At 58.4% G+C, this 23955-nt stretch overlaps 3 protein-coding genes across 6 annotated transcripts in view; 1 reads left to right on the forward strand and 2 right to left on the reverse strand.

Moving 5' to 3' along the window:
- Nucleotides 1-9953, reverse strand: part of TUBGCP2 (tubulin gamma complex associated protein 2) — a 19872-nt gene extending 9919 nt beyond the window's left edge. The window contains exons 1-7 of one of the 2 annotated variants that reach the window (XM_032608915.1): nt 9430-9887; nt 7116-7285; nt 6080-6208; nt 5241-5387; nt 4204-4363; nt 621-828; nt 240-439 (exon numbers count right to left, since the gene is read on the reverse strand). In XM_032608915.1, coding sequence (XP_032464806.1) covers nt 240-439; nt 621-828; nt 4204-4363; nt 5241-5387; nt 6080-6208; nt 7116-7265 — 994 coding nt within the window. In that variant the 5' untranslated portion in view covers nt 7266-7285; nt 9430-9887. Of the gene's footprint in view, nt 1-239; nt 440-620; nt 829-4203; nt 4364-5240; nt 5388-6079; nt 6209-7115; nt 7286-9429 lie in introns of both variants that reach the window. The other variant, XM_032608914.1, reaches the window with a different exon arrangement.
- Nucleotides 9849-13616, forward strand: ZNF511 (zinc finger protein 511). Of its 3 annotated transcripts, XM_032608923.1 has the most exons (7): nt 9849-10130; nt 10369-10442; nt 10737-10938; nt 11090-11214; nt 12337-12486; nt 12877-12935; nt 13277-13616. In XM_032608923.1, the coding sequence occupies exons 1-7, from the start codon at nt 9978-9980 to the stop codon at nt 13459-13461; spliced, it is 948 nt and encodes a 315-aa protein (XP_032464814.1). In that variant the 5' UTR covers nt 9849-9977; the 3' UTR covers nt 13462-13616. The 3 variants fall into 3 exon arrangements, with proteins under 3 accessions (XP_032464814.1, XP_032464816.1, XP_032464815.1); XM_032608925.1 differs by lacking the exon at nt 12877-12935 and having other exon boundaries at nt 9852-10130; nt 13306-13616; XM_032608924.1 differs by lacking the exon at nt 12877-12935 and having other exon boundaries at nt 9856-10130.
- A 6807-nt stretch (nt 13617-20423) lies between these two features.
- Nucleotides 20424-21656, reverse strand: VENTX (VENT homeobox). Its single transcript, XM_032607613.1, has 2 exons — nt 21464-21656; nt 20424-20836 (listed from the first exon to the last, which is right to left on the reverse strand). The coding sequence occupies exons 1-2, from the start codon at nt 21654-21656 to the stop codon at nt 20424-20426; spliced, it is 606 nt and encodes a 201-aa protein (XP_032463504.1).
- Nucleotides 21657-23955: the final 2299 nt, after the last annotated feature.

Consider the following 23955-nt stretch of genomic DNA (forward strand, 5'->3'; position numbering starts at 1 on the left):
AGGACAGCGCTCAGTGCTGAGAGGGCCACTGGGCCACCACGGGCTACAGCCCCTCCTCAGGGGACAGGCCTTCCTTTTGGGATAAACTCCAACTATAAAGCTGTGGTTTTTGGAAGCTCCCGGAGTCTTCCTCCCGCAAACTAATAAAACACAAAGCTGCGCGGCTTTCGCCTCGCAAAAGTAAGAATCGGAGGATGAGTGCCCTGGCCCAGGGTGTCCCTCCCACCAGGCCCGCGCACCCAGGGAAGCCAGGATGTCCACGGTACGCATGGCCGGCTGGATGTGGAACCAGAGCTTCTGCAGGGACAGGAGGCCCTGCCTCTGCAGCTGCTCCAGCTGCGTGACCAGGATCAGGTACTCTTTTACCAGTGTTCTCATGGCGGCCGCCAAGGCGTGGTTCACCTGCCCGTACTCGAAGGAGGACTTTTCCTCGACGAACCTGCAAGGAAAGCAGCCCTGAGCACCGGGTGGGTGAGAGCTGTGTCTCAGAAGGGGCGGTCGGAGCCTCTTCCCCAACCCCAGAGGGCACCGTGGGCAACGCCTCCCTCCCTCTTCCAGGCCCAGGAGTGAGGCTGCAACTGTCCCCGCAAGGGGCTGAGTGCGCTTTGCTGGGTGCCTACCTGGTCACAGTGGAGTAGCTGGAGGCTGCCGGGAGGACCCTGCTCACCAGCTCCCGGATGGACAGGTCCAGGCTGGGGTCCACGAGGAAGGTGCGGCTCTGCCTCCCCGTGAGGGGCTGGGCGGTGATGTACCTGCCGTCCACACCCACCAGCACGTACAGCAGGTCCTCCACGACGGCCGCCTCCTGGGCGGCCAGGGGCAGTGTGCCTGTGGGCACAGACGCCAGCTGGCCTCGCCTCCCCCAGACCCCCCTCCGCCGCCCCTGGGTGACTCCCTCCAGCGCTGGTGGACCTGAAAGCCAAGGTGATCCCTCGGCTTAACTGATCCCGTCGGGGCACCACAGGCTGAGATTACACAGCCTGGACCGGCCTATTGGAGCCTTAAAGCAAGTAAAACCCTCCACACGGAAATAACCCGCGTGCACTCAAAAGGATGAAGTCGGGAACGACAGAGCTTCTGACATGTGTCGCGCTCATGACACTCACTACAGCCGGGTGAGCCTGCGTCACTCAGGGAGAAAAGAGTTTCCTCTGAAGCTCTAAAACGCTGATGATTTCTCTCTCACAGTGAAAGATGGTTCCCTTTGACCCCGATGGACTCAGGACAGTCACAGGCCACGGACCAGGGCTGCCCCCCAAATGCCTCACAGCCCCAGCGGCTCCCCACCTCTTGGTTCTCAGCCCAGATGGCCCTCGGCACCCTCCCGACACTGCTGGGCCAGAGGCAGAACCGGGAGAGAGGCGTCCAAGAGACCACTGGCGCCCTGTGGGCTCCTGTGTCAGCCCCAGGGCACCCAGAACCAGGGCCTGGCAGCTTGGGATGGGGCGCACCACACGCCCATGCTTACAGAAGCCCTGCTGGCCTTGCACATCCACGGGCGCACACCTGCCGGTGGAAGCAGGATGGGTCTGAGCCAGTGGCCCCCTGTCCAGGCACACGGATCACTCTGGACTCAGAGCCGCCCCTGAACTTCAGGTGGTTTTCCTCCATGGCTCTGGCAGGTCCGACTACGACCTCAGGACCCCTGAGGGAGGCAGGTCCGGCTGCCTGACCCCCAAGTGCAGGGCTGCTGACCTCTGCCCTGCTTACCGCCAACCTTGGCATCTCCCTGGCCAAGGCCCAGCTGAGGCTCTCGGGCTGCAGGCCCCGGGGCAGACGCCACCCGGGCCCCAACCCCTCTCCCCGCCAGCGTGTAGAGCAGAGTGTCGCAGGCTGCGTTATTGTGAGGCAGACCAAGAGACTATGTACAGGACCTTCGGGAGGCACGGCCAGCTTGAGGCCTAGCTCTGAGGGACACAGTGCAGGGGCTGGGATGGGAGGCTGCACGAGCCGCCAGGGTCTCCGCAACTCACTGGGGTGCAGGGCACAGGCCGGACACGCGAAGCCGGCTCTGGGACGACGGAGACGAGCACTGGGGCCGGGCAGGGCAGGGCTCAGGTCTGCACCCTTGTGTAGGGCCACTGGCCACCAAGGTCAAGTTAAAGAAAACCAAAAATCCAATTCTCAGCCACGCCAGCCATCCAATGCCCACCAGCTGCATGTGGCCGGTACCTGCACTGGACGAGACAGAAAGTTCTGTGGGACGTGCTGAGACCCCAGCTGTTGGGAATGGACAAATGCCCTCGGGCTGAAAGGGCAGGTGGAGGTGGGGCTGGGGCCAGGCTGGCACAGCGGGAGGGACGCAAACACCACACGGTGAGGAAGAGATGCTGGGGAAGGTCGGAGCCCGTTGTGGACACGCTCAGCACACAGATTCTCCCGGACTTCAGGAGAGCGGCGCCAGGGACAGAGTTGGGGTCACACTGGGGACGCTGGATTCCTTCAAACTGATGTGGTCACCCGGGAAGGGGACATTTGGCGAGAGCCAGGAGCACGGCCCGAGGATGCGAGACGAGGTGGGGGGAGGGGTCCCTGGGGGCCGGGGGTCTGTGGCGCAGGACAGCACCTGTGCTGCCCAAACGTCCAGAAAAGCGACTGCATCCGCAACACCTGAGCCCGAGGCTCGGGGCCCCATCAGAGGCTGCTGCACGGGAGCTGCACGTGCGGTTAGAAGACGCCCGCGCTCGTGACCTTGGGGACAAGGCCCTGGGTCAGGGCAGGACCCGTGAGGGCGAGAGGCGCCACGCCGTGTGGCCGTGGACGGGCTGGCCCAGGCGGGCACACGGAGCTGCAGGCCGGCGCGAGGAGGGTCAGCCCAGCGATGGGTGGGTGGCGGGCAAGTGGGTTGGGGGGGACCTGCCTCAACAGGGACTCAGACGGCGGGACACCGCGCGGGTGGTGGGGGTGTCCCACAGGGCCGCTGCACGTCACCTGAGGAGGCAAGTCCCTCCTGGGTGAGGCTCTGCCAGGGGGAGGCCAAGGCAGGGCCGAGGACGACCACGCTGACCACAGGCACCTGAGCATAGACGGGGCCAGGGGGCCGTGGAGGCTGCATCAGGGCCTGAGGCGCTGGGCCAGGGGGTGACAGAGGGCAGTAGGGTGACAAGAGGCCTGCGGGATGGGCGTCAATCCCGCCTCCGGAGCCCACGGGGTGCGGCTGCAGAAGGGACATGGGCCAGGCTGCCCATCCGTACAGAGTTCTCCCCGGGAATGGTGTCACTCAAGGCAGCCTCGGAGCCACCCCCATGCGAGGCCCGCCCGCTGTGGCCGCTGTGTGCGAGCAGCCACACAGGAAACCTACACGGGAAACCTTGCACGTCCAACACCATAAGCGCGTCCTGCCCTGGAGAGCCAGCGCCTGGCCGCCTCCGCTCTGGCCGAGTCTCCCCCGAAGGCGCCTCTTGCGGGCCTGGAGCCTCCGTGGCTTCTAACTGGTCCAAGCCTGCACGCGCAACACGGAGACGCCACGACCGCGGGGAACAGACTTGCTCAGCGGTTCTGCTGCCAAAGTCCTCCAGATTCTGCCGCATGTGCAGGGGAGCCCGAGGCGTCTCATCTGCCTGCCCAGCCAGCCCCTGGGAATGCCAGGCCCCAAGCCCGCAGCACCAGGGTCCCCGCCTGCCCTGCTTCTCGCCCTTGGATGTGGCCCCGGGGCCCAAGCTCCTCTGATGGCCACAGAGCAGGCGTGGCCACACTCCCCTCCCTAGGCGGGCTCTGCGGGTGCCTCTCTGTGAGCACCGAGTGTTCCCTGCTGCCCCTGCTTCCCGTGTGCCCCGGGAGCCAGAAGGCAAGACGGTGGTCAAACCCACGTCCCCAGATGCCCCACAGTCTGTCTGAATGTGACACACATAGGCCGGTGTGGCCAAGGCTGTGTCACCCGTGTAGCAGAATCTGCAGCGGCACGACTCACTGTTGGGAAGGCGGACCCGGTGATCCTGCCGTCCCAGGACTGCCCGAGCCCCGGGACACAGGCGCTCCTGAAAGCCGGGCAAGAGCCAGCCCAGACACAGGCACATCACCACCCACTGCTGACCGGGGATGGGAACATGAAGGACGGTGTCCGGCGGGCACTGCTCCTTGCCACGTGGCCAAGGGCAGCAGAGGGCCCGGGTGATGGCACAACACCGGCCCGCCGTCTCCACAGGGCTTAGCCCTCCCTGCCGCGGCGAGGCCCCTGCGGTCAGAAGTCGGCACGTCACCTACCGATGGGCACAGCCGCGTCCATGCTCGTGCCTGAGCCCGTCAGGAAGTCCCCGAGCAGCATGGGCCTCTCATACACCCACGCTGGGAAGACAGGGAGGCGCTGGCCCAAGTTTTTTTTGTTCTGCTTGTCTCGAAGCATCTTTCTCGTGAGTTCCAAAGACTGGTGGGGAGGTTTTTAGAAACAAAAAAGAAAGATACGCCTTCAGTACAAACACTTAAAACCGACACATCCGCGGTATGAAAAAGCAGATCCCTGAGCACACGTATGAACGGAAACACACGTGTCTGAGCCCATCGCAGTGCAAGGGGCCGGGGACAAGGCAGACGGGGCCCAGCCCCTCATCAGGGTCTGGACTGCACGGGGCCCACAGGTAAAGCTGGAGCTTTCGCACAGTGCAGGCCCACTCTCGGGACCTCCGGGCACAGCTTACCGCTTTTCCCAGCGGCACGAGGTCTAGGCCCGAGCTGCCAGGTGAAAGGAAGGCCCAGTGAGAGTTGGTCGGATAAGGGGCGCACCTACCCGAGCCCCTCGGGGCTGAGGGACAGAGGGAGATGGCCACTCTGGCTTGGGCAGGGAGCCGTGGTCCCCACGGGTGCCCAGCTTTCAGAGCACTGGCAGGGGGCGAGGGGGCGTCGAGGAGGGGGCAGTGGTGGGAGGACCACATGAGGTGGGGACACAGGACATGCCCAACCCACACCGGCCTGCAGCTCAGACCTCAGGAGGCAGCTCTGAGTGGCTCGAGAGCCAGAGGCAAGACGGTGGGAACACAGAAGGACGGCAGGAGACCAGGGCTGGACACAAAGTCAAAGGCAAGAAAAGCGGCAGGTGAGGGAGATAAAGTATCACCTCAAACCAACTGCCCAGTGTCAATGAGGGGAGCCGGGACTTGCACTGGCCAAGCCTACAGAATGGGCGGGCAGCAGGTGCTGACCCCCAGGGGAGTCAGAACCCCCCGCCCGGGGCCCGGAGCTCGTGTCCCAGAGCCAGGCCCCTGCCGGGCCAGAGTCCACACCCAGACGCCTCCACCACACGGTACCTGCTGCCACGTGGGGCCCGTGGCCACGCTGCCCAGCTGCTTCCTCAGCTCCTCCAGCTCCTGCACAGAGATCCTGGAGGCTGCGGCGGGGGCGCCGGCCACGAGCTCCGCTCTCTCCTTGGCGTTCTGCTGTAAATACTGCAGGGTCTGGAAGCACACGGCCCCGGCGTCATGCGGGCCTCACGCTCGGGCCCTCCGCCGGGCACTGCCACCCCGCCCCACGGACCCCAGCTGCAGCCTCCACGCGGAGGCTGAGAGCAGGGGCCCCACTCGTCCTGGAGCGGCAGCCTGCTCTCCCGACGCTGCCCGCCACGAGACGCCACGCCCCCAGATCACGGCAGGTCGGGATCCCAGACCCTGTTCCCAGTGGCTCAGCCTTTTCTCCACATGAGACCGGCCTCCCTTGCTGCTCGAGACCACGCCCCTTTATCTGTCCCGGCGCGGTGGCCACCACGCGCCCGGCCACATGCTTCCCCGCTGAACGGACCCTGGGCCTCGCGATGCGAAAGGAAGCGCCGACCAGCCCTGGATGCCCTGGGCCGGGGCTCCTCAGATGGCACGCACTTCCCTCAGTATCACAGGTAACACAGGCTCAGTTTAGCACAGACAAGAGCACGGCCTGGACAACGAAGGTCAAAGGCCCTCTGCCCCAGAGGCCGCTGCTAGCGCTGCGCTCATCTCCACCACGTTGCTTCCGTTCGGGGGCGCGCACCTCAGTGCTACAGGTGTGAGGCCAGGGCGGTTAACGGGGGGCCGCCAGGCGGGACAGCTGTCCATCATCCCCACAGACGCAGAGAGGCTCTCCTCCTCACACAGCCGCCCCCGAGCCCGGCACCCACCTCCCTGTCCTCTGTGAGCTTCGACAGCAGGTACACCAGGGGGTCAAGGTTCCTCGTGTTCTTAGATTTCAGCTCATCATATTTCTTCAGAAAGTCCTCAGGAGTACGAGAAAATTCTGCTATTTTAACCTCAAAAGCACAGACAGAATGATTTAGAGACGATAACTAGGAACTTTAAAAAGCCTTGCAAAAACTAAACCCAAAAGAAGAGTGAAGTTAGGCAGATGGAATAGTCACGTGTCTCTAAACGAAAACGAAGAAAACGCATCAGGACGCTTTGTTAAACTCACCCATATTCTCTTCTGTGGTTTCTTCCATGTTATACTTCCTAAGCCTTAGGTCAGACCCTAACCACCTATGTTTTTCCTAATAGCGTATATGCATTCTTTCCATGCACTTAACTCTTTTCCCTCTGGAATCATTATTACACACACGTTCAGGGGCTACGTTTTCTCACTGATTAAAATGCTCCCCTTAAAATAAATTGGACATAACTATGTATCCTAAACTCTCTATTCTGCTCAGTAAGTTTTCTGAATTATCCTTGTGCCATCATTAGGCTGTTAAAATAAATGAAGCCTCATAATGTGTTTTTAAAATAGACTTCTAAATTGTCTTTTACTGAAAACCTGTAACTTTGAATTTTACATTATTTGAATTTAAAAAAATCCACTTTGAAGGGATTTCAATGTGGCTAACGCCAGGAGCTTCCTTTTTCACCCAGAGGAGAATCTGCGTCACGATGTGAACAGAAATCAGGACCATCTGGGCCTCCCTCCTTATGGGGCGCAGGGAGGGCGTGGCTGAGAGTCTGGGTTCCCAGGTCAGGTTGCCAGTCCAACACTCTCCCCGAGCCTTCATTTACTCATCTGTGCAACGGGTGATGGGGAGAAACCAATGGAAGCAGAGCGGAGCAGAGAACGTGGCCCATGAAAAGCATCTGACAGTGTTGTCTGCCAGCGTACCGGCACCGCTGTGGTTGCTCGTCAGGAAGGTGAACTTTGTGCCCAGTGCGGCACCGGGGACAGGCACTCACTTTGGCGCTGTGTGCAGACACAGTGGTTGTGACATACGGGGTCCTATTCTTCTGCAGCAGGTCGATGTAGACCTCGGCCCCGTCCCCTCCGTGCACGCGCAGCAGGCTGAGCAGCTCATTGACGTCGTGGTGAATTCGAAATTCACTCATGATTTCGGCTCTGTGTTCTCCTAAAGGTAAGAGGAGAGCCATTTATAAATCAAGAGGCTATAAATTAAAAAGTTTTAAAGCAATTGAATTGGCCAATGTCAGGTCTTTGAGAAGCCAAATTGTCACAGAGCCCATCCTGGCCTGAAGGTTCCCCACGAAGACACCACCACAGCCTGCTCCAACCAGCATGTGGGGCCCCTTCCTGGGGAGACTCGCCCTCCTCGCCTGCTGCTGGGGTCTGTCATTCTCACTGGGCGCTGTCTCAGCGGGCAGCTCCCATGGGAATCAGTGCTGAGCCCCAGCAGCTCCAGCCAGGTTCCAGGCTCACTCCTCAGCTCGGGGGGCCTGGCACGTGCACACACAGTGGACGTGGCCCTAAGGCCCAGGTCCCCATTCCTCCTGGGTGACCCCAACCGCACGTGGCCCTGGGCCAGCAGGGAGCTGCTCCCCTCAGGTGGCAGACAGCACTTTCTAGTCCCAGCTGTGCAGATACAGTGGTCCCAGCCCTTCAGGGACCCTGATCTATACAGGGAGCTCTGCACAGGCCTAAGCCACCGCCCCTCGCGGCTGCCCCTGTGAGGCCCACACCTACAGCTCCAGTTGCCTCCAGCTGTGTGTTCTCTGTGCACTCTGGTAACCAGGATGCTGCCTTTTCTCGCCAGGCTGGGCTTTGCTAAGACTGCTACACATCTCCTATGTACTTGAGCTGGGTGGGCTTCCCCTTCAGCTCAATCTGCCCTGTCCATCAGATGTTCTAGGGTCTCCCCACTGGATCTCATTTATGGTCAAAACCATAAATGAGATCCCATCAAGAAGACAGTGGTAGCCTGCAAGGGGACCTCTATGCAGATGTCCCCAAAGGGACAGTAGTGGCCTGCAGGGGGACTTCTGTTCTCCCACTGATGACTGGTCCAATTAGCCATTATTATTAAGAGTAAGACAGACAAACACGGGCAATTAGTCATAGATTCAACAAATAAACACGAGCAAACTTTACACGCTTCACATAAACGTTTCAACGCGGCTACACAGGGTTCATAATTTGGGATCATGAACAACAAAAGACTTGGAAATTACAGGCAAAGTCATTTCTGTATGCGATTTTTCTGAGGAAAGGGTCTTTCAACAGATTCTCAAAGGCTGTGACCCTAAAAAGGTTAGAACGGCTGTGTCAACAGCTCCAGTGAAGACAAGCCATGAGTTAACAGCAGGTGGGGAAGGCTCGGCACACACGCCCACAACGTGGATATTAATTTGTACCTCTACATCCAGAGACCCTAATCCTGAGTGATGGAAAACAAGGTCCCCACAAACAAATATCACAGTCACCTATGTAAACGTCAAATACCGGCCAGAGGCAGGGTGTCTCCAAACACGAAAGCAGAACAGTTAAGTATGAGCTGGTGTGGAACTCGCCAGCATGCACACATTTTACACCAGGAGGCGCTCACGGTGACCACAGTCACGGGCACGGGGCCTGGGCTGCGGGATCCCAGGCAGCCTGAGCCCTGACTTGGTGCTTCCAGGCTGTAGGGCCCTGGACAAGGAGCCTGTCCTCTGTAAGCTTTCTTGAAAAGGGGCGAGTACTAGACCCTGCCCACGAAGCTGTTGTGGAGATTAAATATAGCACCTGAGGGCCTGCACTGCTGTTGTCAGAAAAGCAGAAACAAACTTTGCTATTGCTACACGCGGCCAACCAGCTGGAAACACCCGCTGTTACCCGAGATGGGAAACTGGAGCTGAGCCACTGCCAGCATCCTCAACCATCACCTTCTAATTAGTCACAGCGCGGCTAAATGAGGCACTGCGAACTACAAACGGAAAAGACAGCACGGAGCTCTCCCACCGATGGCCTCTTCCATTCCAAGGGCAACTGCTTTTACCCACATTCTACGAGGTTTCCAAGGACCGCAGGGTGTTCTCTAACAGCTGGACTGAGGACCACTTTGGCCACCTAGGCGGCATGGACACTGCATTTGCCATCTCTCCACCAGTCACAAGTGGGTGGACAGGGCTCTTCAGAAGAAAGATCATTTAAGTAAATGCTTATTTAGAAACTATCTTCGTGAACCTTGACATCTGTGGTAGAAACGAGCGCAGACATTCCACATCACAAGTCCACGCGCATGTGGGGAACCATTCCTGTAAGATCTGTGGCTCTCACCTGCAGGTAGCACCTCCCCAGCTCGGCTGATCTTTTTAATGCTCCCTTGGGCTTCACCCTACTGGTCGCCACCAACGGACCCACAGACCCCGGTGACTGAGTGTGAGCTGCCGTGGGGCCGCGGGACCGGCACAACAAATCGCGAATTTCCCAAAGACCACTCGGGCTCCAGTCTGCGGACTGGTCTGGAGACAAGGATGGTCCAGAGGCCGCGGTAGCCCTTCAGGTGGGAGACAAGGCGGGGGGGGGCGGGGGCCGAGGGTGATGGCAACGAGGACGGGAGGGAGGGAGCCTCTACAGCCAGGAGCCTGTGCTGCTCGGGGCCGGGAAAGGGACCCGAACCATCGGCTGGACGCGCGAGGCCAGCTCCGCATAGAAGCCGCCCCGGGACTCACCGCAGGGGCGCGCCCGGCCCGAGCCCGCCAAGCCCGTCAAGCCCGCAGGGCAGCCCCGGCGGCGGAAGTGGCGCTCTACGTCACGTCCGGCCCCGCCCCGGCCGGCTCGCGGACGGTGGCCGACAGGCCGTGGCGCCGCTGGCGCTCAGGGCGATGCAGCTGCCACCCGCGCTGCACGCACGCCTGGCGGGGGCACCGGGGCCGGCCGAGCCTCTACCCGTGGAGCGGGACCCCGCGGCCAGGACCGCGCCCTTCCGCTTCGCGCCGCGCCCGGTGCGCTTCCCACGGGAGCACGACTTCTTTGAGGTGCGTGACCCGAGGAAGGAGAGAGCGGTTGTGGGTGGGGGCGGAGCCGGCGCCCTGGGGGCAGGGCTTGGATGGGGCGGGGGGGGAAATGCTTGGGGCGGGGCCTGGGTGGGCCGGGCCTGGGTGGGGCGGGGGCAGACTCCCGGTGGGCGGGGCTGAGGCTCTGGGTGGGGCCGGGGTCCTAGGGGCGGGGCCCGGGGTGGAGCCGGGTCAGAACCCAGGACGCTGTCTCCCGCAGGAAGGGGACGTGCAGCGGCACCTCTACCTCCAGGATGTGCTCACGCAGGTGGGCGGGGCGCCCGAGAGGCCCAGGTTAGTGCTGTGGCCCAGCAAGGGGCCCTTCTTGCCCTCTCCGGGCCCCTCCCTCTGCCCGCCCCGCCCCTGGTGCCCGCCCCGCTACTCTGCCTGTACCACCACGGGAGCCTGCGTGTCTGGCCTCACCACCGCCTAGCTTGTCTGTAAAAATGTAATTGTTGTGAAAGTAGGATTTGGGCTTGCAAGAGAAAATCCGAAGCTTTATCAGTCCACTTAAAGGGGAGTGGTGACAGGGAGCCCGACGCTCTGTCCGCTGTGGAATGGCATCCCCACCAGGCGTTCCTCTGCCAGGGTGCCCGAGTTCACGTGTCAGGTGGCCGGCTGCTGCCAGGTGTTCGACGCCCTGGAGGATTACGAGCACCACTACCACACTCTGCACAGAAACGTCTGCTCCTTCTGCAAGCGGGCCTTCCCTTCTGGACACCTGCTGGACACCCACATCCTGGAGTGGCACGACTCCCTCTTCCAGATTCTGGCCGAGCGGCAGGACATGGTGGGTGACGGCTCGCCCGCTGAGGCCAAGGGCAGGCATCACGGGGGTTCGTCCCTGAGCCGTGTGCCTCATGGTGCTAGAGCCTGGGGTCAGAGCGCGGTGAGATGGGCAGCCCTGGGGTCAGGGTGGGGTGATGCTGTTTCCATTTCAGTATCAGTGCCTGGTGGAGGGCTGCACAGAGAAGTTCAGAACCAGCAGAGACCGGAAGGAGCACCTGGTGATGCGTCATCTCTACCCTGCGGACTTCCGCTTCGATAAACCGAGGAAAAGCAGAGGGTGCGTGGCGGTGTGTCGCGGAGCCGCCTCCCGAGCCTAGAAAGCCTTTGCGTGCATAGACTTTGAGGGCGCAGATGCCCTCGTTCAGCATCCCTGCCGCTAACGTTACATTTAGCTGCAGGTTACAGAAGCTCTGACAAATAGGGAGTCGTTAACCGAGAGGGGTTAAGCAGATGGGGTGGTTCTGTGTGTGGCCCCCCCGGCTGCAGGGAGGACGGGAAGGGGAGAGCCTGCCTTCCCCGGGCCTGTGCTGGGAGTGGCTGGGGTACCATCTTGGGGTCTGCCGGGCGTGCAGGAACACCACCGCGCCCCTCTACATTCACACTTCATCTCCACCCTGCTCATCACCTCCCTTCCATCCTCATGTGGGCCTTGGGGAATTTGTCCCAGGCCGTGAGCCCCTCACCTCACGTGGGGCCGTCGGTTTTTCCCTTTTCCCGTCAGTATATGTTTACAAACTTGACGGCACAGCCACGTGTTACATGTTACTGTTCAGAACGCACTGTGGGAAGTACCTCTGGGAGTAGCCTGTAAGTGCGTGTTACGTTACTCTGCCTTTTCATTAACTGATTTCCTCAGGTGAAGCTTCATCAGCATCTAAAAGTTGCATTGATTGAAGTCGTTTCAGACTGATTGTTGTCCCCAGACAGAACTTTACTGTTCACAGTAGAATAATCTGGAGAACTGACTTCAATATGGGAGATTTTTATAAGGCCTTGAGTGTAAGGTAACTTCTTCCTTTCCAAGGAATCGTTTGAAGGAGAAAAACCCTACGATGCTGGATTGAGACACTGGTGTTAAGGAGGAGACACTCAGTATTGTATGGTTGCTTTTAGTAAATTTCTCAGTCATTGTAGTGGAGAGACATTTGGTACCGTTGGTAGTCATTTACCGTGTGACACCATGAAAATACTATTTTTAAAAGATGGAGTGTGACCATCATACCTAAATTCATAGAATATGGCTTACGTCATATGAACATTCACTTCTCCACATTGTGGTAGCCTGAAAATTACTCTCTGATAAAACAGTCATAAAATAGCTTTGCGAATTCAGTCCTGGGGGAAGCGGGGGCTGCAGGCACTGACACCTGGGAGCGTCCTCACCACCTGTCTTCCCCAGCCCAGTCATGCCCGGTGCCGCTGAGCAGGTGTTGGCAGAAGCCCCGGGGGATGATGGGGTGCCGTCGGAAGGCGACGCCATGGAAGTCTGCTCTGAACACGTGGAGCCCCCACCAGCACCCACGGGAGAGAGGCGGGCCTACAGCCACAGGTCAGTACCCGGGCACCTTTCTGAAGCAGGTTCTGAATCTGTGCTTCTCCTGGAGAATTCTGGGTTTGACTCTGGGCCGGCCCAGTTCCCGCTGAGAGAAACCACCCCTGGGTTGGAGCGTTGGCTTCAGCGGGAGGTGAAAGCCAACCATCCTGCTGCCCTCGGACGACCTGGGGCCCCAGCAGCACAGGACTGCAAAGCACTGCCCCGTTTGACCACGGCCTAAGCTGGGATGGAGAGACCCAGGGTGTAATTGCTCGAGTTACAACCTATGAGGCTGTGTTTCTAGTGTTAACTGTGCTTTTATCGGGGATAAAGTTGATTTCAAATCTAATTTGGGGGTAAATGTTGGAGAAGTGGAAGAAATCGCCCATAAATTCAAACCGACAGGGAGATGAACTCATGTCCTTCAGCTGCCCTCGCACAGTTGCCCAGAATTTGGCCTGAGAGTGAGTCCCAGGTGCCACCTGGAGGGCGGGTCACAGGGAGCCTGAGCTGGAGCCCGGACACATTCTCTGGGGTGGGTGGTTGGCGGCAGGTGGTTGGCGGCAGGTAGTCAGTGGCGGGGAGCGTCTCCCACCGGAAGCAGGTTTGGAGCAGCTGGCCTGCTGCAGCCGGGGAGGGGAGAGTCCGGGTGAGAGCCAGTGGACACCCTGCACGGTTCGCGGGGGAAGAGGGAGTGTCCAGAGCAAGAATCAGACCCCCGCGAGCCCACGAGACTGCCAGCATGAATTTGGTTGTTTGTGAGCAAAAGCATAGCAGTTTAGCGTGAAGGTGTCTTTCATTTCAGGATACCACCTACCATCTGTTTTGGTCAAGGTGCCTCACGAGGATTTAAAAGGGCCAAGAAGAGAAATAAGCACCAGTAACGGCGGTTCCTCTGCGGCCCTGTGGCGGTGTTGCTGGGCTTTTCCTCCCCGCCGCGGGGGCCCCAGGACCCTGGCCCGTGCCGCCCTCCATGTCGCGGGCCTGTGACTGACTGAACGAGGCCGGTGGCTATGTGGGAAGTTGTGGGGGAGCCGCGGATTCCAGGAAGGGCCCCCTCGTGCGGTGACTGGGGTGTGGGGAGCAGCCCCCGCCCCCCAACGTCCTTGTGAAACACGTGGAGTAAATGGTTATCATTAACGGTCTCTGGTCAACGTTCTGTGTTGGGGGGAGGGAGATAGCAGCAGTTACTGGTGAGGTCTTTGTTTCCAGCGGCCGCTTCTCAGAGGGGGTGACTGGCTTGTGCAGCTCATCAGGGCTTCAAGGGAGATGCCTGTGGTCCTCACTCCCGCGCTTGGCAAGGTGAGCAGAAGCCTCGGGTGGGCCTGGGGAGCTGGGAGGGACCCGGGCCGGGGAGGGCAGAGCGCAGACCTAGGCCGGCAGCTGGCTTGGCTCCGATTTGATGACATCAGGGCCCCCCGGGCTGGACCTGGGGAGTGGGGACCCACCAGCCAGCCGTCCCCCGTGCGGTGCCCGGTGCTGCCGTGCCCGCCCGAGGCCCCGCTTGGCCCATCCCGCCCGGCCTGCTCCCACTCTGGGCTCCAGTCTGGTGGTGGCAACGGTTGCTGGCCTGCGACCGCCCCCGCCAAGCCCTGCGCACAGCTCTGCAGACACGGGTCGGGGCTGGTGGGTGTCAGTTTGAAGTTGTTCTTTGGAAGATTACTTGTCTCCTCTTTGTCTGTTGTGGTTCCACTAAGATGTCAGGGGAAGGTACTCATCGCCCTACCTGCTCATTGTTGAATGTTTTGAATCTGGGTTTTATCTTTTCAAATATTGTCTTTACTCCAATCTCTGTTCCTTCTCCTTCTAAAACCCCAACCAAATGTACGTCAGACGCCCTCCGTCTTCTAACAGCCCTTCCGTATTTCCTGTTCCTTATCCGTCTTTGCTACATTCTGGATAATTTCTTAAGATCCACTTTTCAGTTCACTAATTTTCTGATCAGCTGTATCAAATGTGCTGTTGAACTCATTCAGTGTTTAATTTCCATAGTTACAATTTTCAATTCTTTAAGTTCTATGTTGTTTTTCTAATTTGCTGGACTTTATAACTTTTATTTATCACATTTTCAACTCATTCTTTTCTTTTTTAACATGTTAAACTTATTGTACGTTCTCTGATTGTTAATATCAATGTTTGAAGACAATCAATCAATGTATGTAGACAACCCTAAGGAGCTCACTGAAAAATGATTAGAACTGATAAAAGAACTCAGCAGGGTGGCAGGATAAAAGATCAGTGTACAAAATCAATTATCTTTCTATACCCTTGCAATGAACAATCCAAAAATGGACTTAAGAAAACAATTCCAATTGCAATAGTATCAAAAAGAATAAAATGCTTAGGAATAAATTTAACAAAAAAATGCAAAACTTATACCCTGAAAGCTATAGAACATTGTTCAGAGAAATTAAAGAGGATCTAAATAATTGGAAAAACATCTCACGCTCGTGACTAGAAGACTTAACATTGTTAAAATGTCAATATTTCCTGAAACAGTCCCTAATCTACAGATTCGATGCAAAATCTCTGTCAGAATCCCAGTGGACGTCTTTGTGGAAACTGACAACCTAATTCTAATATGGAACTGCAAGGAACCCAGAAGAGCCAAAACATTCTTGAAAGAAGAACAAAAGAAGGTTTCAAAACTTACTACAAAGCAACAGTAGTCAAGACACTGTGGTACTGGCAGGAGGATAGATATATTGACCAATGGAATAGAACTGAGGGTCCAGAAATAAACCCATACCCCTATGGTCAAGTGATATTTGACAGCATACAAAGACCGTCCAATGGGGAAAGAGTAGTCTTTTTAACAAATGGTGTGGGATAACTGGATAACCACACGAGAAAGAATCAAGTTGGACCCTTACCTCACAAAATATTCAAAAATTATCTCAAAATGCATCAAAGACCTAAATGTACGAGACGAAACTATAAAACACTTAGGAAAAAAACACAGAGTGAATCTTAATGATCTTGGATTTGGCAAAGGATTCTTAGGTATGACACCAAAAGCGTGAGCAACAAAATTAAAAATAGATAAATTGTATTTCATCAAAATTAAAATAGTTTGTGCTTCAAATGACACAATCAAGAAAGTGGAAAGACAACCCACATAATGGAAGAAAATATTTGCAAATCCTGTATCTGATGAGGATTTAATATCCTGAATGTGTAAAGAACTCCTACAACTCAACATGAAAGACAACCCAACTAAAAAATGGGCAAAGGACTTAAATAGATGTTTCTCTGAAGAAGATATATAAATAGCCAATGAGCACATGAGAAGACGGTCAGTATCTCTAGCCATCAGGGAAACACAGATTAAAGCCTGAGACTTCACACCCACTAGGCTGGCTGGAATCAAAATATCAGATAATAGCAAGTGTTGGAAAGAATATGGAGAAATCGAACTTTCCACTATAATTTACCACATTAACAGATTGAATGGGGGAATCAACTGATCATCTCAATATATGCAGAAAAAGCACTTGATAAAGTACAACACTCACTGATGGTAAAACGTCCTATTAGCTAGTTGCAGAAGGAAATGTAGGTCACCTGGGAAAGGTATTTTGAAACCGCCCCCCCCCGCACATATTATGCTTATGGTGAAATGTTAAAAGTATTTCCTTTAAAAAGCAAGAATAAGACAAAATGCCCCTTCTGGAAACTTCTAGCCACACTCACACTGCAGGCTCTAGCCGGCCCAGTAAGACAGGAGAAAGAGGTAAGAGATGGGTACCACTGTGCTTTGTTTCAGTTCCATTTAACAGAAAACCCAAACAATTGCTTACACGGGTAGGAACGCAATCCTCTCTGGCCCCTGAGGCCTCCCCAGCCTCCTGCAGGGTCCAGGGGCGCTGCCTCTGGGCCTCTGAGTGCAGCATTCACCACCCCAAGTTGTGGAAACGGCTCGCCGAGAGTAGGGGTGAGTACATGGCTCCTCGTTCTACAGATTTTCAAAGTCAACCTGGAAGAACGGTAACACCCCTTGGATGCGTACAGTAACAATGCAGCTGTTTGGTGTGGTTTTTAAAAACACGTGCTTCTTAACATGCTGAGACGTTTCCTGCCCACATTTTACTGCCTCTGAAATTTAGCATCTTATCATCATGGCCATGTCGGTTAATTTGCTATACGGGTATTTTTCTTAATGGTCTAATCAATGGAAACACAGCATGATGTATGGAATATCAGAAATAGCAAGAACTGTGTATGTTTAGCTAACGAGGCAACACTTTTTTAAAAGTCAAATGAAAGTACCAGAGCTTCAGGCCATCTGGACAGCATTATGCGTTACCACACCAGGGAAACACGCTGAAGTACAGTGATTTAGAAATACTTCCTGAGGGCGTGCACAGATTTGGGACCAGCGAGGCCAGCAGAGAACCCTGCCCTTTGCCTGCCCCTGGCTGTGTCCATGAAGCATGGCATCTCTGGCGATGCAGAAACGGCATTTTTCTTAACATGCCAATCATGGCAAGGTCTTTACAGTCTGTTGGGAGGAAGTACTGCGTAAGTAGTGTTTTCTTGTTATGAAATGTTTTAAACGCATGAAAGCAAATGTAAAATCACACGTCTGGGCTTCCCTGGTGGTGCAGTGGTTAAGAATCCGCCTGCCAATGCAGGGGACACGGGTTCGAGCCCTGGTCCGGGAAGATCCCACATGCTGCGGAGCAACTAAGCCCGTGCGCCACAACTACTGAGCCTGCGCTCTAGAGCCCGCAAGCCACAACTACTGAGCCCGCGAGCCACAACTACTGAAGCCTGCGCGCCTGGAGCCCGTGCTCCGCAACGAGAGAAGCCACCGCAATGAGAAGCCTGTGCACTGCAACGAAGAGTAGCCCCTGCTCGCCACAACTAGAGAAAGCCACGCGCAGCAACGAGGACCCAATGCAGCCAAAAATAATAAATAAATAAATACATACATTTATAAAAATAAAAAATAAAATCACATGTCCTGGCAAGGACAGTAGATACCACAGCCCCACAACCCAGCTTAAGAAGTACCCAGTGTTTACTTTTAGGAGTCCCATGAGAGGGCCTCTACCCTCCCGGCACTGCTTCTTTATGATCGTTCAAGACCTATGGTCAGATTGCGGGAGTCCCTCCCCCAGAAGTACTGAAGCAGAACTGACCTGGCCCAACCCTCTGAGTGGTCCACAGGCGCAAGACCTGCGGCCTGGGGTCCACGCCTGGCACAGAGTAGGCCAGGTTGGCTCGGGGGCCAGCAGGGACCATAGAGCTGACTGGATGCCAGGAAGGGACCCTGGGGTCCAGCCTGATCCCCACCCAGGAACCAGAGGCGACCCTGACGTGGGAGCCTCAGGGCAGTCTTCCTGAGACCCAGGCATGCTGGGTGGGTCACTGTCTAGCGTCCTCCCTAGTCCCATCTTCCCCACTCTGGCACTACTGGGGTCACCGCAGTCCACACCTTTGCATAACTTGGCCCACTCCTTGTCCCCAGATCAAGTGGCCCCTGCACCTCCAGAGAGGCGTGCTCTGCCCTGAACTGCTCTCCTGTAGCCCTGTCCAGGTGGTCTCCCAAGGGCAGGGCTGCTGTCTCCAAATCCAGCAGCCGGGCATGAGGCAGGTGACTGGGAACCAGCGGGGCTGGGGGGGAAGCTGGACTCTGGAGCTTGGACCCCTCCGTGCAGGGTCCTGATGGGTGAGCCCTCCCGCGTTGGCTCCGGCCAGCTGGGCAGCCTCAAGGCCTTGGAGACACAGTGGCTGAGGAGATGGCCGGCAGTGTCCCCTGGCCCCAGGACCTGGCCCAGGGCATTCAGGGGCCTGAGCTGTCCATGAGACGGTGGACAGGCAGTAGAAGTCCACAAAGCTCTGCCCTGGGCAGGAGCCTGGTCTAGAACAATGGGAAAGTCTTGGTCTTGATAAGTTTGCTTCAGCCTTTCCCAGCAAGGGCACCCGGCTGGTGGGCTCTGGGCTTCCACAGAGCCTCGCTCACCCTCCAGTGGTCTGGGTGCCAAGCCCTGAGTCAGACAAAGGATGGTCGAGCTGCTCCGTGGGGTCCTGAGAGGAGAGGCTCCCTGGGGAGGTGTCTTGGTCAGAACCGGTTATGCAGACCTGTAGCAAATTGATGCAGCCGATTCCTCTGCCAGCCCCGGGCTGCCCAGCGCTCTGGGGTGTGGAGAAGAGGATCAAAGTATTGACGGGCCTTAAAAAGCCGCAGATGTGGTCCTGCAGGTGCCTGGGCACACACAGAAGGCGGGTGGTCGCTCTCAGGGCCCCTGGGCCCCTCGTCCAGCTCCCTTGGTGCAGCTGCCCCCACCTGCCTTCTCTGGCACTTTCCAGACCACGGACGGGTCTGGCCCCTCGCGAATCGTGACTGGAGCTGGGTTCTGAGCTTAAGCAGCCCAGGTTCAGGACTCGCTGGCCCACACCCCAGGAGGGACTGGACGCATCTGGCCTCCTCCCGCTTCCCATCACCAGGCCTTCATTCTTAGCAGCTGCACTTCAAGAACTGCATCAGTTTCTCTTTCAAATTCATCCTGAGTTTGCATTTTTCCAGGAAACCGAGGGAGAATGATGGCTACCACATGCAAATTAATGCAGTATTATCCTTGCTTCCCGTGGAGCGGCACCTCCGCTGCCTGCCCAGTAAAAGTCAGTGCTTCCCCTTCGCAGGCGGCAGGATCCCAGCCCTGCAGTCATTACAAGGAGAGACGGGCCTGGAATTGGCCTCTCGCGTGGTCACTGCGTGTCCCTACGCCCACGCGGCAGAGGCGGTCTGCCTCCCAGGTGCCCCCTCCGGCCCGGCGGGTGAGGGAGGGGAGGTGAGCTAACCCCAAGATCGCCCGCCACGGCCCCAGCCCTGAGTCGGAGCATTGGGGGCGGCAGGGCAGACGCTCGGACAGGGGAGAGGGTCGGACCGTCCTCTTGCTTGGCGCCTGGGCGCCCGGTTCCTAAGTTATGTCAGCACGTTGTCAAGAGGCAGCAGAAGGATGCGCAGCAGGTCCCCGGCCACCGGCCACCCCGGCGAGTCGGCAGGACGCAGCTGGCCGCTGGCACCGCCTGTCCCGCTGCGGGCGCACGGCCATTCCTTCTCTTTCCACCGGACAACGCCGACCGCTGTCCCGCTCCAGCTCCGTCCCCGCGGAAGCCAAGCGACCGCGCCAGGCCCGCGGTGCGGTCCGCGCTCCACGAGTCCGCGGTTCCGAGGCCGCCGGTCCCACGCGTGGATGACCCGCGCACACTCACCGCACGCACCCTCACGTACATGATCCCACAGAGACAGCACTTCGCCTCAGGCTCCCGGACGTTCTCTAGTAAAATACATAAATACATAAATGAACGCGGGAAAAATTCCCTAAAATAAGCGTGAAAGTCTCCACTCACACACAACACTGAGGAACCTAGTTAGTGAAAGTAGTTGGTAAGTTTCTCTTTAGCAATTCCGGCACCAAACTGCTCCTGTCGTTTCTTTGTTCCAAATCAGTTTCCTGCCGCTGCAGCCAGAAACAATCTACTAAGTTCTTCGGAGCCGCCGCGGTTACCGAGACAGGTCCACAGAGGAAACCTCAGAATACTTTATTGGCTGCTTTGTATACATTGGAAGGTCCTATTTTGTCCATTTCGAGGACAGTATAAAACTATGTTCACTGTCTTTCAGGAAAGTTTGCACTAACATAACTTTTTTAAAACATTTTTTAAAAAATAACCGTAAGATACCCACAGATAGTCTTGCGGCATCCAGTTTAACACAGTATTAACAACAACAAAAACAAAAACCTGAAAAACGAGACAAGAAGAGAACCCCGAGACGCCCGCTGCGCACCAGGAGCAAGGAACCGGCCGGGGCGCCGCTCGCCCGCGGGGACCCGTCTCCGGCCCTGGGAAGGGGTGGCCCCGGTGGCGGAAGACAACACCCCGCCCCCCACGCGCGTGCCCTTCCTCCCCAGCGGGCCCCCAGGGCCCACGGCCTTGCAGCCCTAGGACAGGTAATACGTGCCGTAGGCGGCCACGGGCGCGGCGAGGAGTCCCGGCACCTGCGGCAGGGAGCCCGCCGCGCTGCCGTACACGGCCAGGGAGCCGTGAAGGTGGACGCCCAGCGGGAAGGGCAGGGCGAACGAGGGCAGCAGCGGCTTGGCCGCTAGCTTCAGCTTCTCCAGCTCGGCCTCCTGCAGTCGCTTGGCCTTGGCCCGGCGGTTCTGAAACCAGATCTTGACCTGCGTCTCGGAGAGGCTCAGGCTGCTGGAGAACTCGGCGCGCTCCGCGATGGACAGGTACTGCTTCTGGCGGAACTTGCCCTCCAGCGCCAGCAGCTGCGCGGTGGTGAAGGGCGTCCGCGGCTTGCGGTTGTTCTTGTGTTTCCTGAGGGTGCAGGGTGGAGGGCTGGGGGCGCCTAGGGGGAAAGAGAGCACAAAGCGGGCGCTCAAACGCCAGCAGTGCGCGCCAAGGACAGTTCCGGATGCGTGTCCCGGCTGAGACCGCGGACCTCAGTTGAGACAAGATACCCCCAAACCCCCGGGGTAATAGAAGCGAGGCACCGGGGAGACGGCGCGCGGAGAGGGGGGCCGTTGTGGACTCGGGTTCTGCTCCCCAGATCGGTGGCCCTGCGTCCCTCGGGAGGAGGGGAACTCTGCCCACTTGGAGAAGCGAAAAACTTGGGCGGGAAGCGCAGAGGCCAAGCAGAAGTCAACCATCGCGGGGAGTGACGGCAGCAAAAGGGGTGCTCCGCCAGAGAGACTCCGAGACAAGAAGCCCCAGGTCTTGGGTTGCGGGCTCCGCCCCAGGGTAGAGCAGAAGCCTGTTTGGTGTGGGGCCGGGGAGCCGCCGTGGGTTTGCGCGCGCGCGGGAGGGGTCGGGTGGGCTCGTGTGGGCTGGATTCTTTCTCTGCACCCAGGCCGGCGCGTTAGTGGCTGGTTACTTTCCAAAGTTACGAGAGACAGCGTCCTTCCCGCCCTAGTCCTCCGAGCCCGGGCCGGGCGGGCTCCTCTCACAGCCCAGAGCCGTGCGACAGGGCACTTACGTGGGGAGGACAAGGGGGCGGCCGCCGGTACCCTGGCCCGGGGTTCCGTGGCGCCCCGCGGCCTCTCCTCCCGGGGCTCCGCGGGCTCCGCGCCCAGCCAGTGCTCTGCCTGCAGCAGCGACTTGACGCTGAAGGGCAACGGGCCGGACCCCGCACGGTCCCTGCTGCACGTCCTGAGCCCAACAGGGTTCATGCCGAGCGACGCCGGGGCCATGCGCTGGCCGGCGGGCGCGGGGCTGGCGGGGCTCAGCAGGCGCGCCGTGGGGCCAGCGCGCCGTGACACTGCCGGGGGCTCCACTGCGCCCCCGCCCTCAGAGCCCTATAAAAAGGCGGCTCCCCTTTCATGCCCAGCTCTCCAATCGCCGCTGTCGCTGCCGCGTGGGCCCAGGCGTCCATTGGTTTCGCTGACCCGGGAGGGCGGGACGGCCGACTGGGACTCTAGCGCCCCAGCCCCGGCCTGCCTGGCGCACCCCTGTGGACTTCCCAGAGCCCGGCTGTCCTCTCCCGGAGCGCTGCGGCCCGGCTGGGAGGTGGCTGGTACACCCGGGGAGCACGAGGCGCTGGCCCCAGCCTCCCCACGCGCAGAAGCCCACAGTGGGCGCGACCTGGTTGAGCCGCGGTCCGGGCACAGGTCGGGACCGCGCGCGGGTCCTGAGACGCGGAGAGCTCGGCGCCGTCAGAGAGGCGGCGCCGGCGCCTCCCGTAGTGTTGTCCCTCTGTCGCTCGCCGGCTGCTCTTCCCGCTGCGCCCAGTCCGGAGCCTGAGCCCTCGGCGCGTGCCTGCTGTGGCCCAGGCGTTCCCTCCGAACCCTGGGGGCTGCTTTTGACTGAACCTGCGCCCGGACCGAGGACCCTGCTTCTGTCGCCTTGTAGTCGGGCCTCAGGTGCCCTGACCCTGAATGGCTTTTTAGGCACCCGTAGCTGCCGAACGCTCTCCGTGGCGTCCCACGGCCTGGCTCCAGGAGCGGCCGGCGGGGCACGTCGAAGGTCCCCGGGCAGGGCCCGGAGCCGCGGAGAAGGCCGAGGGGCCGACCTCTCACCCGCCTGCGACGCAGGGCTTGGGGCACAGGCAGGGCGCCTCGGGCCGCTGGGGCGCGAGGTCAGTCGCTGGGTGTTGGATTCACCGTCAGCCTCTCTCGCTCCGCACTTGCTTGGCCGAATCGTCCGGAGTCGCGGGACGATGGGACCTGGGAAAAGCCCCGCGGCCCGGGCTTCCGACTGACCCGGCCAGACGGGGCCGGGCTGTCAACGGGGCCCCTGCGGATCAGGTGGAGAGGGATCCCCGACACGGCTCGTAGAAGGTGGAGCCAAGGCCCGACAGAGATTTACGCTTCACTCGGATTACTTTTCCAAAACTGAACCAGTCTTTGGTTTAAAAACCTTCTGGGGTGCTGCAGACGAGGCACCGCTCTGCAGCCTCTCGCGGAACGAAAGAAACCCCGACTGTGTTTTAGAATAAATCATGCGATTATTTTTCAGGTAACACCTTTATGTCCGATTGATATCCCAGAACACGGAAACAGCAACCCAAATCCGTACATGTTTATTTTTGAAAAACCGAAGTGTTTTGTGTGTGTGTGTGTGGTACGCGGGCCTCTCACTGCTCTGCCCTTTCCTGTTGCAGAGCACAGGCTCCGGACGCGCAGGCTCAGCGGCCATGGCTCACGGGCCCAGCCGCTCCGCGGCATGTGGGATCTTCCCAGACCGGGGCACGAACCCGCGTCCCCTGCATCGGCAGGCGGACTCTCAACCACTGCGCCACCAGGGAAACCCTCAAAGTTGTTTAATGAAATCTAGCTTTGGGTGACACTTTATCCAGTTCAGCTAGAAAAATTCAATTAGAAAGTTTCTCTCCATGCAAACTTAGAAGCATGACTGAAAGGGGCCCTCAGACCCCTCCAGGCCAGGCCTGCATCTGTGGCTAGATCAGTTCTTTCTGCATTCCAAGATGGATTGCCCCTTTCTAATGTAATAAAGATGTTCTGAGTTGATTGAAGATAATTGCACCATTAGAGCACTTTCTTTGAAGGCCTCTCTCCTGATAGCTTATCTTTAGCAGGCCACTCACAGGAGCGTTTGAAAAAGAATTTTAATGAGGATGACAGCCAGCTGCCTCCGCCTGCCCCATGTCCACTCAGGACACTCCGGAGGTGGCCTATGGGTGGATGACGTGGGGGCCTGGCTGCGGCCTGGCTAGCCTGGGTGTGGGATGGGGCCATGGGGCCAGGCGCAGGGGCCGACCTTCAGAACCGGCTCCCTGAGGGTGTTGGACTGGCGCCTCTAGTTCCCAGCAAGGCTGGGCCAGTGCTGACCAGGCCCCTGACTGGCACTGGCTCCAGCAGGGGCATAGAAGAAGGAGGGAGGGAGGATGTGGGGTTGGGGGAGAGCCCCTGGGCTTGGATATCAAAACCCAGACCCCAACACTGAGCACAACCAGGCCTCCAGCACAGTGTCATCTCCAGCCCCGCTGGGCCCTGGGATGGGAGATGGGGC

Source organism: Phocoena sinus, chromosome 16, assembly GCF_008692025.1.
Source record: "Phocoena sinus isolate mPhoSin1 chromosome 16, mPhoSin1.pri, whole genome shotgun sequence".
Classification (NCBI taxonomy): Eukaryota; Metazoa; Chordata; class Mammalia; order Artiodactyla; family Phocoenidae; genus Phocoena; species Phocoena sinus.

What these genes read in the sequence shown, in the direction of transcription:
- ZNF511 (XM_032608923.1), top strand. Translation starts at nt 9,978, where the DNA reads ATGCAGCTGCCACCCGCGCTGCACGCACGCCTGGCGGGGGCACCGGGG. An exon ending in AAACCGAGGAAAAGCAGAGG is followed by an intron (nt 11,215 to 12,336) that starts GTGCGTGGCGGT and finishes TGTCTTCCCCAG; the next exon opens with CCCAGTCATGCCCGGTGCCG. An exon ending in AGGCGGGCCTACAGCCACAG is followed by an intron (nt 12,487 to 12,876) that starts GTCAGTACCCGG and finishes TCAAACCGACAG; the next exon opens with GGAGATGAACTCATGTCCTT.
- VENTX (XM_032607613.1), bottom strand. Translation starts at nt 21,656, where the DNA reads ATGAACCCTGTTGGGCTCAGGACGTGCAGCAGGGACCGTGCGGGGTCC. An exon ending in CGCCCCCTTGTCCTCCCCAC is followed by an intron (nt 20,837 to 21,463) that starts GTAAGTGCCCTG and finishes CTTTCCCCCTAG; the next exon opens with GCGCCCCCAGCCCTCCACCC.